This window comes from Cryptosporidium muris, genomic scaffold (genome assembly GCF_000006515.1).
Source record: "Cryptosporidium muris RN66 scf_1106632373407 genomic scaffold, whole genome shotgun sequence".
NCBI lineage: Eukaryota > Apicomplexa > Conoidasida > Eucoccidiorida > Cryptosporidiidae > Cryptosporidium > Cryptosporidium muris.
In genome coordinates this window covers 33,316-48,900 of record NW_002196572.1, presented here as the reverse complement: position 1 = coordinate 48,900, position 15,585 = coordinate 33,316, and the positions used below count along the sequence as shown (strand labels likewise).

Here is a 15,585-nt window from a genome sequence, read left to right as displayed (position 1 = left end):
TAAAATATGGTTGGCAGAAAGTTAACTAAATATACAACTTATATAATTAGAAAATTATAAATTCTAATTTTATAAAGTACACATTAACTTTTTAATTGAGAAGTCTTGACCCTTAAAGTTGTATAGTCTGGGATTTTATCGATAGCTCCCATTGTAGTAAATGCAATCTTTGCATCATAAAGATATTTAAAAGCTACTCTCTTTAAATCTTGAACACTTATTGCATCTATCCGCTTAATCCATTCTAGCATATGGACGTATCTATTATATACGAGTAGATGTCGACCAATTTCTTCTGCTATACTATTTGGGGTTTCAATAGAACTAAATAGCTGCAACTTTAACTGATTTTTAGCTCTAAAAACTTCTTCATCAGTTATGGAGTATGATAATGACGTGAAAGCTAGCATCATATGATCTATGCAATAATTTACAGCTTTCCTATCACACTCAGCATACCATCCAAAAATACCTGAAATTATTAAGTTTCATTAAGAATTATATTTGTATGATATTTAGAAAAAAAATCAATATTTCCTACCTGTATCTTTGTAGCAAGTGTTAAATGCACTAAAAGAATGAATATCTCCCGTCTCAGATCCTGTGGCTATATTATAAATCGTTTTATTAGTTGATATCTTTGGTGGAATTAAGTAATCTTCATTCTTCCTATAACTCCCAATAATACTTTGCATCAACATAAATGCCGGCATGTCTGGATGATCCCATGGTACTCCTTCATAGGCGACTGCTAAATGTACAATTTGATCATAATTATTATTCATATCAACTATTTCTGATCCACTAAAATTTGGATAACTTGAATCTAAAGGAATTTCAAATTTAGATTTACTAGGTATATTTGAAAAGTTGTTTTCCACATGTTTAACAAATTCTGCATGTTTCAAATTACCGACACCTACTATTACCATTCTTTCTGCTAAGTAATTTTTCTGAATATAATCCAATAAATCATTTCTATTTATCGTTTTTATATTTTCTGGTGGGCCTAATATCGTGTATCCTAGAGAGTTATTTTTGAATGCAGCCATATGTAGACGATCAAATAAAATTTCCTCCGGTGTCTTTTCTATCTCCTCCATTTCTCGCAAAATTACAAATCTTTCAGCCTCAATTGCAGCAGGATCCAATACTGAATTTTGCAATATATCACCTAATAGCTCCATACATTGTGGTAAATCTTTATTAAAGCATCGAGCATAATACACTGTTTGCTCTCGTGATGTGTATGCATTTAAATGAGCACCCAAATTCTCGATTTCAGATTCAAGTTGATATCTTGATCTTTTCGTTGTACCTTTAAATATCATATGTTCTAAAAAGTGAGCAACACCGTTCTTTTCCTTAGATTCATAGCGGCTTCCACTATCTATCCAAACACCAAATGTTATAGCTGAATCACTTGTCTCATATGTAGCAACACGCAAGCCATTTCTGAGAACAGATGTATTATAATATGGTTTAGTAAATAAATCCTTGAGGGATACTTTTGATTTGAGTTCATCTGTATGGGATTTATAACTAATCATGTGCTGAATAGTTTTAAATAAAGGCATACCACTTCTTTTAAGTCCATATTCAGATAAAGAACGTAAATTTAAAGTTTTGGTTAATATTCTAACCATTGTATTTTGATACTATTAATTTTCACCTAAAATTGCTCCTCTATGTTTTTGTTACTTAAAAAGAATACAAAAACAAAGTATATAGGTTCTTCTATTGCAACCCTTCAAATAAAATTGCCGCCGTTATACAAATGCATTTTAAGAGTATCCGATACTTATTGATCTGTATCTACATGCAAATCGCAATGTTAAAAAGATTTACATTTCGTTCATAGTTAAAAAAAATCTTTTAAAATAATATAAATAGCTTTAATATCAACGAATATTATTTCTATTACAAACTATATCCTAATTCTCTCATTAATTATTGAATTTTTTTTGATCATTTTTCCGTATTTCATTTCCCCCACAAAAATGGTACTTACATTATAATATTTAAGCCCCACCATATCTAGTGTTAATTATTCAATATTTCATAAAAATTCTACTTTTACTTTTTAATTTCTCTATCATAATGAGCTTATGAAATATTAGTATTTATAGTTATTTGAATATATACTGAAGATATTTGTTTTGTAATGTTAACTCAGTTGTTAGAAAAAGCTAAACAAAAAAAGTTACTATTTAATCTATGGCTAATTCTGAGCTTAATATTTACATTATTCTCAAAGTTATTAATGCAGTCAATCTTCCCATATCCAATAATTTTAACTTTCATCCATATGCTTACAAGCTCAATACTGAGTAATATTGTAGTAGTATATAAAAAAAAGAAGGATCCTACATGGAGTGTTGATCATGAATTAACTGGATCTGAAAAGATAAAAATTTTGCTTTTCAGTGTTATAGTTGCCATCAATATATGGATTTCAAATGCATCTCTTTATGCAGTTTCTATTTCCCTACATCAAATATTGCGTACAAGTATTCCACTATTTACTATGGGAATAGGTGTTGTCTTTTTCAAACATCAATATAAATTATCACAATTACCTCAAGTTATTATGGTTATAATAGGAGTTGCAATTACAGTAAATGTTACTCCATCTGTAAAATTCAATGAGATTATTATAGTTTTATTTGGATGTATTATTTCGTCTTTAAAAGGTATCATTACTCAAAAATTGCAAGTTGATAATATCAAAATTTCGCCAATAATCATGTTGCAGTACGTTAGCCCAGTAGCCACAATGACTCTGGCATTATTTACTGTAATATTTGGTGAATTATATAGTTTTATATTACAATATAAATGTGATTTATTTGAAACAATAATAATGTTTGGATCACTCATGTTAGCAGGAATAATGGCATTCTTAATCAATATATTAAGCTTTAGCAATGCTGCTGTAATATCTCCTTTAACTATGAATATAGCTGGAAACGTAAAACAAATACTTACATGCCTTATAGGATGTATAATTTTCAAAAATCCAATAACATTCAAGCTCATTATTGGTATAATACTAACAAGTATAGGTGCTACTTGGTATTCTATGAGCAAATGCAGCCCTATTGACTCAAAAAACATAGAATATACTAAGGAACCTCAGTTATGTAATGAAAAAGATAATATTGAAATGAGTTCAGACTTTAAAAGTGATTCAGTAGATTTAAGTAGATTTATAACTATGGATTTAAGTAGTGAAGCTAATTCATTAATTGAAGATGATATACCCAAAGTGATATTAGAAAACCAAAAGGAAAACTTCAATAACTTAACTAATATAGTAACAGAAGAAGAAATAGATATAGATCTTATGTTTGATACAACTTATCAACTAGCTATTGATAATATTTTTAAGGGAGAGAACGAGAAAGAAAATATTCCATTGGGGTATCAATGGATAAAGTACAATACAAATACTCAAAGCTAAAAATTTATAATTTAGGATTAAAAAAATGAGTTTCTATATTTCTTTTAAGTTTCTCTGGATCTTAAAAGGTGAAATAACCTCGAATTAGAGTGTATGCATATTTATCATGGATATAAGAGACGCCAATTATTGCGTGTATTTTCAAGATTCCTTAGATTAAGAACCAAAAAAGGAAGAATAATCATCTGATTAGCGACAAAATTTGTTGTAATGACCTATTTCATCAATGAATAATTAGAAATCTAGTGATCTTATGAGTATTATAAAGTTTTGGGACTTTTTACTAAGTGAAGAAGCTAACATAACGATATTGGCAAAACTTTGCTTAAATTTCTTATAAATTCAAATTTAATGAAATACTCATCAATTACTTATATTACTACAATTATTATACACAGTTTGGTGGTATTATTAGATCAATTTGTAGAATCAGAGAGCTGGAAAAGCCCGGTTGTAAGCTCTTCTGGACTAGTATGCCAAGACAACCCAGCTGTTGCGGAAAGTGGATATTCTTGTTCTTTTTTAGCTAGACGATTTGGAGGTTTTTTAGGATGTGAAAAGTTATTGAAAGATCTTTCCCAAGATAGCCTACCAACTGGGATTCCTGGAAACACACGTGTTGTAGACGCCTGTCCTGCATCTTGCAATAAATGTAAAGAATGCTCTCATGGATGTGCTATTTGGTTTATTGGGAATGGAGTATGTGATAAAGAGTGCAACAATCCAAATTGTCAATTTGACGGTGGAGATTGTTGGAAAGTAGATTGCAAACTATCATCTTGGTCTCACTGGTCCTCATGTTCTGTATCATGTGGACCAGGTGGAAGGATAACTAGAACAAGGCAAGTTATAGTACAACCTAGAAATGGTGGAGAAACTTGTGGAGCTTTAACTGCTGAGGAGACAGGTTGTAACTCTCACATACCATGTCCATTAAGTTGTAATGTTTCAAATTGGACTGAATGGAGTCCCTGTTCAACATCTTGTGGAATAGGAAGACAAATGAGGGAAAGGTCTATTATAATGGCTCCAAAAGACCAGAATATGTATCAGTGTCCTGAAACAAGACAAGTAAGAGAGTGCATGCTAGATACCTGTGCTGCAAATTGTACCTTAGGAGATTTTTCACTTAAATCCATGATTTCTAAAAATCCTTGTAAAGAAGATGACACCTGTATAGAGAGACGAGAAATTATTACACCTCCATTTAAGAATGAAGATCCTGAATATACATGTATTGTAGAGGAAAGACCAATTAAATGTGAAACGGAACAATTGAATTGTCCAAATACATGCAAATTATCTGAGTGGTCTGAGTGGTCTCCTTGTACACATTTTGACGTAGAATATAAAGACAAAATATCTCAGAGGAGGATTCGCTATGTTATAGAGAGGCGAGAAGATGATTTAAATTGCAAAGATGTAACTGAATTTAAAGACTGTAGTTCAGACTTAGGACTTAGTGTACAAAGACTATTAGAGTGTGAGATGAGTCAATGGTCAGCATGGTCAGCTTGTTCTTCAACTTGTGGCAATGGATCTCGTTTAAGAACTCGCTGGTTACTAAGTGGACCTAACAATGCAGAGACTGAGAAATGGTTAAATACAGATAGTATTTGTGGACCTTTATTTCAAACAAAGTTCTGCAATGAAATGGCTTGTTTGAATGAAAGATGTATTGTATCAGAATGGAATGAATGGAGCAAATGTTCAAGTAAGATATGCAATATTGCAGGCTTATCAAAGAGATCTAGAAGTATTGTTACATATCCCAAGAAAGGGAGTTGCCCTCCTCTAGAAGAAAGCAAGGATTGTTTTGGTAGTTGTGATGCATTGTCTTTATTAGATGACGGGAAGTGTAATTTGGGAGAGTGGTCTACATGGTCTAGTTGTGAAGATGAATGTAGAACAGTATTAGACTCACATTTAGATACTAAAAATATACTAGAACCAAACAAAGTAAACAGACATAGACATCGCACAATTATTTATAATCCAAACAATTTAAACTGTGAATTATATAACAATTATATGGAAAAGATAGAATGTTCTGATGAATGCAACATACAAGATCTGGATGATTGCAAAGTTTCCAGCTGGGGATCATGGTCAGAATGTAGTGCATCATGTGGTGGAGGTTCAAGACGAAGATTAAGGAGAATAATAAACAAAACTGGGAATATAAAAGGAGTGAAGCAATCACTTCCAGCCAATAGATTAAATTGTCCTGCATTATTAGCTATTGAAAAGTGTAATACTTATCCTTGTACTGAGAGATGTATTTTCGGATCTTGGTCAGAACCATCTGAATGCTCCTCTAAATGTGGGTTTGGAATTACAAAAACAACAAGAAAAGTCATTTCTCCTAACCATTTTGGAGATTCACAAAAAGTATTGTCTACTGTTTGCGGAGTTTTAGAAGACAGTTCTAAATGCTTCGCAATGTCTACAGACTGCAAGAGCAACTGTGAAGTGGGAGAGTGGTCAAGTTGGACAGAATGTAGTGTAACTTGTGGTGAAGGTTTTCAGAGTCGTCAAAGAAAGCTAATAATCCCTTCTATAAATAGAAAGTGTAACTTTTCTACTGAAGATTTCAGACCATGTTCAATGGCTTCATGTTCAAATGAATGTGTTGTATCATCCTGGTCAGAATGGTCTTCTTGTTTAGGAATATGTGGTATGAAACCTACAAGAATCAGAGAACGTCTGGTTTTAGAACTTCCAATAACTTCGAAAAAGTGCCCTCATTTAATAGAAACTAAAGAAGATGATAAGGAGTGTCCAGAATTCATAGAATGTCCTCAGGACTGTGAAGTTTCAGAATGGAGTGAATGGAGTGCTTGTGGAGTCAATTGTGGGATAGGAGTTCAAAATCGAGTTAGGGAAATCTTAAAATATAATTCTGATAATGGGCTACCATGTCCATCTTTACAAGATTACCGTCCCTGTGCTGAGAGAGCCTGCAAAATGGACTGCACCTTAAGTGAGTGGAATGAATGGTCAACTTGCAGCAAAACATGTGGTAGTGGCTCTAAATCTAGGACTAGAACTATACTAAACAAACCAAATGATGGCCTACCATGTGGACACCTTAGAGAATTTCAATCTTGTAACGAGTTTCAGTGCATTGCTACACGTGACTGTGAAGTTGGACAATGGTCAGCTTGGTCTCCTTGTACTGCAACTTGTGGAGGAGGTATTAAGCGACGTCAGAGGGTTATCCAAGTAGCAGCCACAGGTGGAGGACGCTGTGAATTTGATTTAACTCAGAAAGTTGGTTGCAATGGCTTTAGATGCCCTGATGAAGCTTGTATAGATCGTCCAGAAGCCCAAGAAGTCGTACCTTGTGCAATATTAAAAGCTATGTTTGGATGTAAAAAACGTCTTGTTGATGTTGCCAAAGCTAATGGAGTACCCTATCCGGATGATAAACCAACTGAAGCTAGAATTATGGATGGCTGTCCAGCCACGTGTGGAATGTGCTCAGAATGTGCCCCTAATTGCCAATTAAGAGATATTGGGAATCTTCATTGTGATATAGCTTGTAACAACGCAAATTGCAGGTATGATGATGGAGATTGTGAAAATAATGAAACTAGAAATCCAAGAAGTACCTGTATTCTTCCCAAAGCTCCTGAAGGTGTAGTTTATAAGCTAATTCTAGCAGGAGCTACAAAGGAAATCAGCGACACTATAGAACCTGGTACGTCAACTTCAGCAATAGAAATAAGTGGAACTGCTCAATATAGTGTGACTAGTTTGAATAATAAAGACAACTTATTTAGTGTGCCAGACTCACTAACATCTTCTACTCTTTTACAGCCAGAATATAAAAGAGGGGATGTAGTCATTGTGCAATGTAATCCAGGCTACAGATTCAGAAGATACTCAGCAATACCATTCTTTAAGTATCAATGTAATGAAAGCGGGTTTGTGCAACAAATGGAGCCAAGTGGTGTTCCTTTGTTGTATGTAGATGGTGATGGAATTCCTCGTATTCCTAGCTGTGAAGAAGATCAATGCCCTTTTATTATTATTGAAAATGCCCCCCAAGTTCTAAATTCTGTTAATACAGTTTACAAAAGAGATTCAAAACATGCATATACTTATATAATGTTTAGAGATATAGGTGAACCTATTTACATAACTGGAGATCACCATAGACTAATTATTGGACCTGTTGGGACCTTATATCTCATATCTATTGAGCCATTCTATCCTGAAAATAATGATCCACAAACTGAAAAATATACACTTTGGTCTCTTGTTGACATTGGTATTCAAAAAGTTCTACAGGAATTTGTAGAAATTCATCCTATATGTTCTAAAGACACTTTAGAAAGACAACTAAAAGAGCAAGAATTTCAGCCAAAAAGACTTTTGAAAAGTCTTGCATATAATTTACATTTTGAGAATATACCCAACTCTAGAATTACTTATACTAATAGAAATAAATTGGATTTTCTTAATTTTACTGGCACACTTAAACTACTAAGAACTCCAGAAATTCCGAATATTATAGATTTAAAGAATTTACAAGGTTTAATTGATATAAATGGCACATATAATTTGCAAAATACATCAAATTATATCGAATTACAAGGCAATATGAGTAAAAAAGCTCCTGAAGTAGAGAGGAAAAATAAGAATAAGTTGAGATTCTTGCAGCAAGTATATAGTCAGTTTGAAGTAAATGAAGACTCAAATATCTTAACTAATACAAATTTATCTTCATCTGAAATTAAGAGGATTTTACAAACAAAACCATCAACAGAAGTTCTAGGTAAAATTAGATATTGTGAGGACCAACCAGAAGTTGCAGAAAATGGAATTTCATGTAGTAGTTTGGTTTCAATGTGTGACTTTGCAATACCTAGTCCAGAGACATATGGATTACCTCCAAATAGTTATGTATGGCAAATATGTCCAGAAACCTGTAAAAAGTGTGAAGAATGTTCACCTGGGTGCCCGAAGTGGTTTGTAGCTAATTCAGTATGCGATAAAGCTTGCAATAACTCGGAATGTAATTTTGATGGGGGAGATTGTACTGAAGCTAAAGATGAGAAGCAAGTAGAAGAAGAGTTTCCAACTCAAGAAGCAGAACAGAGCTCTTCGAATGTTAGTTTTAGTCATACTGATTCAATTGACTCAACTGATTCTTCTTTAATCGACAACTCTCCTGTTCTTGAGGGACCGATTACATATTTTGCAGGTAAATTCAGAAATTGCGTGGATATTCCTGAACTAATGGACTCAAGAGCTAAATGTAAAGCTCTCAAACAGGCTTGTTTGCTAAGACTACCACTAACACCATCATCTAAAGAAGCAGGACTACCTACAACAGCTACAATCAAACAAATATGCCCTATGACATGTGGAATATGCGAAGAATGTGCTCCAGGTTGTCCTAAGTGGTTTCTTGGCAATAATTACTGCGACTTATCTTGCAATAATTCCCAGTGTCACTTCGATGAAGGAGATTGTGATGATGGAAATTTACAAAATATGGTTCCTTCATCTCATTCTTTATCAATAATTAGACCTGAATTACTTTTACCAAGCAAAGTGAATATAGATTCACTTTGTATGGATCATCCAGCTATACCATTAATGTTCAAGACAACTTGCAAAGATATAAAATCACGTTATGGTTGCAATGTTACCCTAGATAAAATAAAACCAAATATAATCACTCCTAAGGATTTGACTCCTAAATCAACAGTAAGACAAGCATGTGAGTACACATGTAACGCATGTTCAACTTCATTAATACAAAATAAACCATCATCCATAATAGCTCCAGTCAAACCATTTACAACAGTTATGGGTAAAAAAAGATATTGTGAGGATCAACCTGAAGTAGCTGAAAAGGGATATAATTGTGCAGATCTTGCAGTTATGTGTAATACCCCTATACCAAGTGCAAAATCTTATGGACTTCCAGAGGGCTCTCATTTATGGCGTGTTTGCCCCTATACATGTCAAAAGTGCGAAGAGTGTTCACCTGGATGCCTACTTTGGTTTATTGGAAATACTGTATGTGATCAAGCTTGCAATAATTCAAATTGCGATTTTGATGGTGGTGATTGTGCTCATTTATTAGACAATGGAAACATGGAAAGAGACGAAGACAAGATAAATACCACCAACTCACTGATACACACAGTCCCTCCAAAAATTTCCACTAGAAATGAAGATTTGAAAGATGAAAAATTTTCAAATAATGAAAAGCAAACAGATACTGAAATTGTATCTCCAGATTTTTCAGCATTAGACACTAATGTATACCCATGTCAAGACGACCCTAGAGTTGAAGAGGCATCTGGATTTACTTGCCGACAAATACTAGGAGTATTTGACTGTAGTACTCCCTTAAAAGACCTACCTGGGTCTCAATTACCACCCGATATTCCACAGAATACTTTACTACTTCATGCTTGTGCTGAATCTTGTGGTCTTTGTAATACTGACAACACTAGTATAGATGGTAACACAAAATTGTCCAATTCATTTATTTGTAAGGATGACGTCTTATATAACATAATAGAAAACAAATGCAGAGATATAATTAATTATGCAGTTTATATTGGACAAGTATGCAATGAATCTCTTGAAAATAGAGCTATCTTCAAAAACCCCAAACTTGTTTCACAATATTCTTCAAAGAAAATTTACGACCACTGTCCTAAATCCTGTGGTAGGTGCCGAGAAGAGTGTAATGATGACCCTAAAATACAGCCAGGCGAATGTAGAATTGCAATTGAAACTGCTAATATACTTGGGTATGGATGTGATATTCCACTACTACAAGTGAGCGTGTCATTAGCTGAAAGATTTAACAATAATAAGGAAAATTTACGTTTAAGTGATATTTGTGCAAGATCTTGCAATTATTGTTCTAATTATGGAGTAAGCTATCTTTCTAAGCCAAATAGATCTTTTTGCTCATTTCATTCTACTAAACAATGGGGACCAGGGTACTATATGGAGTTTACAGAAAAAAAAAGTAATTTAAGCTCTTTCAAGAGTATTGATGACCAATCTTCTACAAATTTAATTGTATCTAATGATGAGACTTCTAAAGTGCAAAGTAATTTACTAGTAAGTTGTGCTACAGGTTTTACAACACCATCTTTATCATCTTCTACTGTGGAAGCTGTCTGCGACCTTGAAAAGAATATTTATGTACTTCCAGAACAATTCAAATGTGAAGAACCTCATGTTCAAGTTATGCAAGTAATTCTTCAACTTGAAAGAGCTGCAGATTTAGATTATAAAAGTGTATCATCTATTTATACAGCTTTATATTCATCTCTACCTATATATCAACACAATGGATTACGTTTAGAAGCTATTAGTACTGGGACTTTTGATAGAGATCCTATAGATGATATCCCAATAGAATGTGCTGATCAGGATAATCAACTCGAATCATTTGGGATTTCTTGTTCAATGCTAAAGCCATTTTGCTCCAAAACTCTTGCAGAACTGGCAAAGCAATTTAATCGCGAAGTTCCGGCAGATGTTTCTGCTGATATTGAAGTATCAGTGGCTTGCCCTATAACTTGTAATAGCTGTGATAAATTTAAAGAAGCTGTAAATAAGCTAAAGAATCAAGAGAACGAAGAAGTCGAAGATGTCGCCGAAATATCTGATACGAGAGATAGCAAGAGTGGGTTGAAAAATTCGAATATTAAAGATAATGTACAAAATAAAGATGACTATTCTTTTATAGGTCCTTTATATATAATGTTTGCTGTCGGATTTTTCTCCTCATCTTCTGCAGGAAGAGAAGCTTCCTTTAAAAAAGCTCTTAAGGATCCCAGCGTATCACAAAGATTTATTACTAGCCTAAGAACTCAATTTGCTTCTAGAAATGTAAAGCTTACCCCTAAAACAGAAGATATTGACACAATTAATATCTTAAATACAGAAAACACAATGAGTTTAGCGGATGGAAATTCCAAAATTTTGGATTTACTAACAAGTAAAAATTACAGACTAGCAGCAGATGCTATAGATCAAAGACCTATAAAAGCGAAATTCCACTCTGATAGGATGATAAGGATGTTGAAAAGTAGATGGGATAATTTATATGCAGGTCCTAAAAGTGGTCCATCCAATGATATGAATTTAGATGAAGATGCCCGAAATCTCTTTTACTCGAGCGGAATAACAATGCCATTTATACTTACTGCAACTTTTGGTCAAAAGGAATCTCTTTTTTTAAAAAGGCCTCTTCCATATCTGCGAAATTTATATTTAAAATGTAAACTAAACAGTCAACCTATTAATAAAAACGGACTTACTTACTTTGACACTAATCGTGAAGGTAATACAGCTAAAGGTGAGAAATCTGTTGAATATGAAGATTGCTGTTTATTTCCCATCCAATTTAGAAGAATCCTCGTTCAAGGAGGATGTGGATCCCTATTATATGATAGAGAACCAACAGGAGCTCAAGTTGACTTATTTTGTAGGGGAGGAGCACTGCAAAAAGAAGTTAATGATACAATATCGATGAGATCATCTTCTAAACCACTAACAAGTTCCTTCATAGGATCTAAATACTCAAGTAGCAATTCAAAACAGTCTTTCTTTTCGAATTTACAGTCCATTGAAACCTCTTTAAAAGATGAATTTTCTACAGTTCACTCTACTAATATAGATGATCCTTATGAAGTTCCTTCTTGTTATCACAAATTTTATAACCTTATAAAACGATATTCAATGAAACAGGGGACTTTGTGTAATACAATAAAGTATGCACAACAACTAATTGATTCATGGTGCTATATCTCTCCTAAATCAGACCCTGATAAGCCAAAAGATAATGAACGTTATTGTTTTAGTAAAATTAAAACCACAATAAACACTGCAATTGACCCAGAAGAATTCGTATCATCTCAATTAAGTGAAATTGAGTCTCGATGTGATGCTTATGGTTGTTATAGATCTCATCTTAAATATTTTGATTCGGTAACTCAACTCCATTATGCTTGGGGTTATCCTCTCCCTCCTTCACCTCTAAAAAAACAAATTGAATTAGAGATGAGAAATACAGATTTTGGGAGCTCAGGCCCAACAAGTGGATATTCTGAATTTGGATATTCATATCCTTCACTTGCATCTCTCGGATTAGATGTGATATTAGGAGAAACAAATGAAAGCTGGCTTGACTTAATGTGTACTAAAACTTCAGACAGATCCTTTTGTCAAGAATCCCTTTCACTCCTTCTAGAAAAAGACCCTATTAAAAGTCGAACTCTGTTTCTTAATCCTTGTGATTCAAAATGTTTTATTATAGTTGCCGGAAAGTTAGGGACTTATTTACAAAGATATGGGAAAACTATTCGAGATCCTCAAGCTGAATCACTTGGCCTTCTATTAAGGCACTATTCAAGACATTTTTGCTTAAAAAATGAAAAAGGACAAACTTGTGGACCTTTATTGTTTGCAGGAGCATCGGCAGCTCTTGAAGCATCTTTGAATTTCAATAACTCAAATATTAATAGTGGAAGGACGAAGAAAGAAATGAATGAAAGCAATGAAATAAATACCACATCAAAAATGCAGTCTTTATCTAAAGTGTCTGGATTTCAAGCAATAAATAATTCCGGATACTGCAGCCCAAGTTGCTTTAGTCAGTATGTAGGAGATGGAATGTGTGATTCACATTGCTTTAATGAATCTTGTAACTGGGATGCGGATGATTGCAGAGTGTCATCTATGTACCCAGAAATATATGTTCCACTTCAAGAACTTTTTAATGGTTGTATTGGTATTGGAACAGAAGTTATAGGAGCAACAAATTATAATGACTTGGGTGACCAAACTAAATATCATAACTTAACCCCTTATTATCCATCGTGCTCTTCAATATGTAAAGCTCGCCATTCACTACTAACAGATACTTTAGGATGTTGTACTGCCATTGCAATGGATCTTTATCACTCCCTTAATATATTAGATAAACACTTACCAACAATAACATCTTCATATTCCTTTATCACACCTTCGGACCATTCATGGTGGTGGTCTATATCTAGACTTGAACAGATATGTAGTATGACATTTGACAGAACATGCTCTCATGGTTCACCAAGACCTGTGTATCATCTCTTACTAGGTATCAACCAACCTGAATCCACATTAATATCTAATGACCCCAATGCAGTTCAAATGGTTACTCACATTGTAAGTCAACAACTAGGGATTGTAGAGTCTGATATTACAAAAGTCACTATTACAGCAGAACCCAAATCTTATACTGTAAAGCAATATAAATATATTATTGAAGTTGTCATTGATTTGGGTACTATAAACTTCATCGATATGCGTCCTCTAACACCCTCACTTTGGGAACATAGACGTCTTGAAGAAAAATTAACCATAGATTTTTGTAGTGAAACTGGGGATATTCTACAGAATATCTCATGCTATGTAAAAATTATTTCAATATCAACAAAAATAGTAACTTCAATTGGAGTAAATAAGTCAATACCTCCTCCCTTACCATGGATGAATTCTGTAGGATTTCAAAGTATTAATCAAAATCATTTCGACTTACCAATGGAACCTTGTTCACTAAACAATCCATACTTTCAAGATAATAGTAGATATATGATTATTACTACTAATGTTGTTAATATCTCAGAAATGAGACAAATCTCATATCCTCATGGAACAAAATTTACAATAAAATGCTCAAATAATAAATATTATGCTTCATCAGGTAGATCACCAGATATAATATACTGTAATAATGGGAGATGGGATACAAATACGAATATTCAGTGTAATAAACCATGTAAACCTTTACAGAATTTTCCAAATGGACTTGTTCGAAAATTTAACAAATATACTACAGATGGGAATTCCCTAATTAACCATGCAACTTCAATAAATGTTGCTTGCTCATCTGGATACTCTAGTACTACGCATATTATAGAAGACGTGATAAAGTGTTTTGATGGTGAATGGATATACCCAAAATTTGAATGCAAAAAGAGATGCATTAACTTACGTAGTGGAAGTTTGGGTGAAGGTCACATTGTTGCGGGAATAGAATATCGCCATGGTGATCAAAGAAAAGTATCTTGCTCCAATGGTCATTATTTATCTCCCAAATCCGGGAATATTGGAAATGAAGTATTGAAAAGTGAAAGTTATTCTTTTGATGCTAGTTCAGATGTTGAGGATTCCATTAAAAGGGGATACTTTTTACTTACATGTAAGAATGGAGATTGGGAATCGCAACCCCTCATATGTGTTAAGGGATCCCTTACTGATTTTAGCCATGTGAAGCGTGGAATAGAAGTGACATTCTCACATATATTTTCATTAACCACTTTAATTGGAGTATCTGTAATAATTGCGATCATAGCTGTACTTGTAACAATAATATTTTGGATGTGGAAATTGAAATATAAACAATTAACGGACTTGTACGACTTTGATCAATATGAAAGAGTTCAAAATGCTCGAAGAGTTCTATTACAACTTTATGGCCTTGATCCTACACAGAGTTATGAACAACCAACTACTGAAACTGTTTCAAATGACGATGAAAAACGTCAGCACTTTTCTAGTTGGGAAGGTTCAGAACAATAAATTACTTTATAAATCCTTTTTACTATTTATCTAATAACAAATATATTTTGCAGTTTAAAAATAAGAGATCAAATAGAAATCTAATCATAATGCAAATTCAAATGCTTGTATCAAATTTTATATTTTATAAACTCTTATAGGCTCAATCTTTTTAATTGCAAGAGTTATATTTGATATATTGACTATATCCAATATAGAAAGCTTTATATTACGTTAAAAACTATCTCTTATTCAAAAACTCCTTTGAAATATTTAGCTTTAATTATTAAATAACTCACATTTTTGTGACCTTAACTCCTTACAATCATCCTCAATTTAGCCATCTTGTATATACACCTCGTTGACTTATAAAATTATTCTAATGTAAATTTATAGATATAACAATTTGGTAAAGTGCTAAAACCTAGATTTTTATCTCTAAGTACTATTCAATAAACTACACAGATTTATATGTAATTATAAGCCTATTTATATATAAAACATTCCAATGGAATTATATAGAATAACTC

General features: G+C 33.1%; 3 protein-coding genes across 3 annotated transcripts, besides 2 other annotated features; 2 read left to right on the top strand and 1 right to left on the bottom strand.

The window, feature by feature from the left end:
• Window positions 1-38: 38 nt before the first annotated feature.
• Window positions 39-76: a sequence feature (AT_rich).
• A 7-nt stretch (window positions 77-83) lies between these two features.
• Window positions 84-1,646, bottom strand: CMU_015750 (insulinase, putative; the record flags this gene model as incomplete). Its single annotated transcript, XM_002140141.1, has 2 exons — window positions 84-472; window positions 542-1,646. 2 exons carry the CDS (start codon window positions 1,644-1,646, stop codon window positions 84-86), a joined length of 1,494 nt encoding a protein of 497 aa, XP_002140177.1.
• A 215-nt stretch (window positions 1,647-1,861) lies between these two features.
• Window positions 1,862-1,892: a sequence feature (AT_rich).
• A 272-nt stretch (window positions 1,893-2,164) lies between these two features.
• CMU_015740 (uncharacterized protein) lies at window positions 2,165-3,463 on the top strand (the record flags this gene model as incomplete). The annotated part of the gene is made up of 1 exon (XM_002140140.1): window positions 2,165-3,463. The coding sequence occupies one exon, from the start codon at window positions 2,165-2,167 to the stop codon at window positions 3,461-3,463; it is 1,299 nt and encodes a 432-aa protein (XP_002140176.1).
• Window positions 3,464-3,814: 351 nt separating this feature from the next.
• CMU_015730 (thrombospondin type 1 domain-containing protein) lies at window positions 3,815-15,076 on the top strand (the record flags this gene model as incomplete). The annotated part of the gene is made up of 1 exon (XM_002140139.1): window positions 3,815-15,076. The coding sequence occupies one exon, from the start codon at window positions 3,815-3,817 to the stop codon at window positions 15,074-15,076; it is 11,262 nt and encodes a 3,753-aa protein (XP_002140175.1).
• Between the last annotated feature and the right edge of the window lie 509 nt (window positions 15,077-15,585).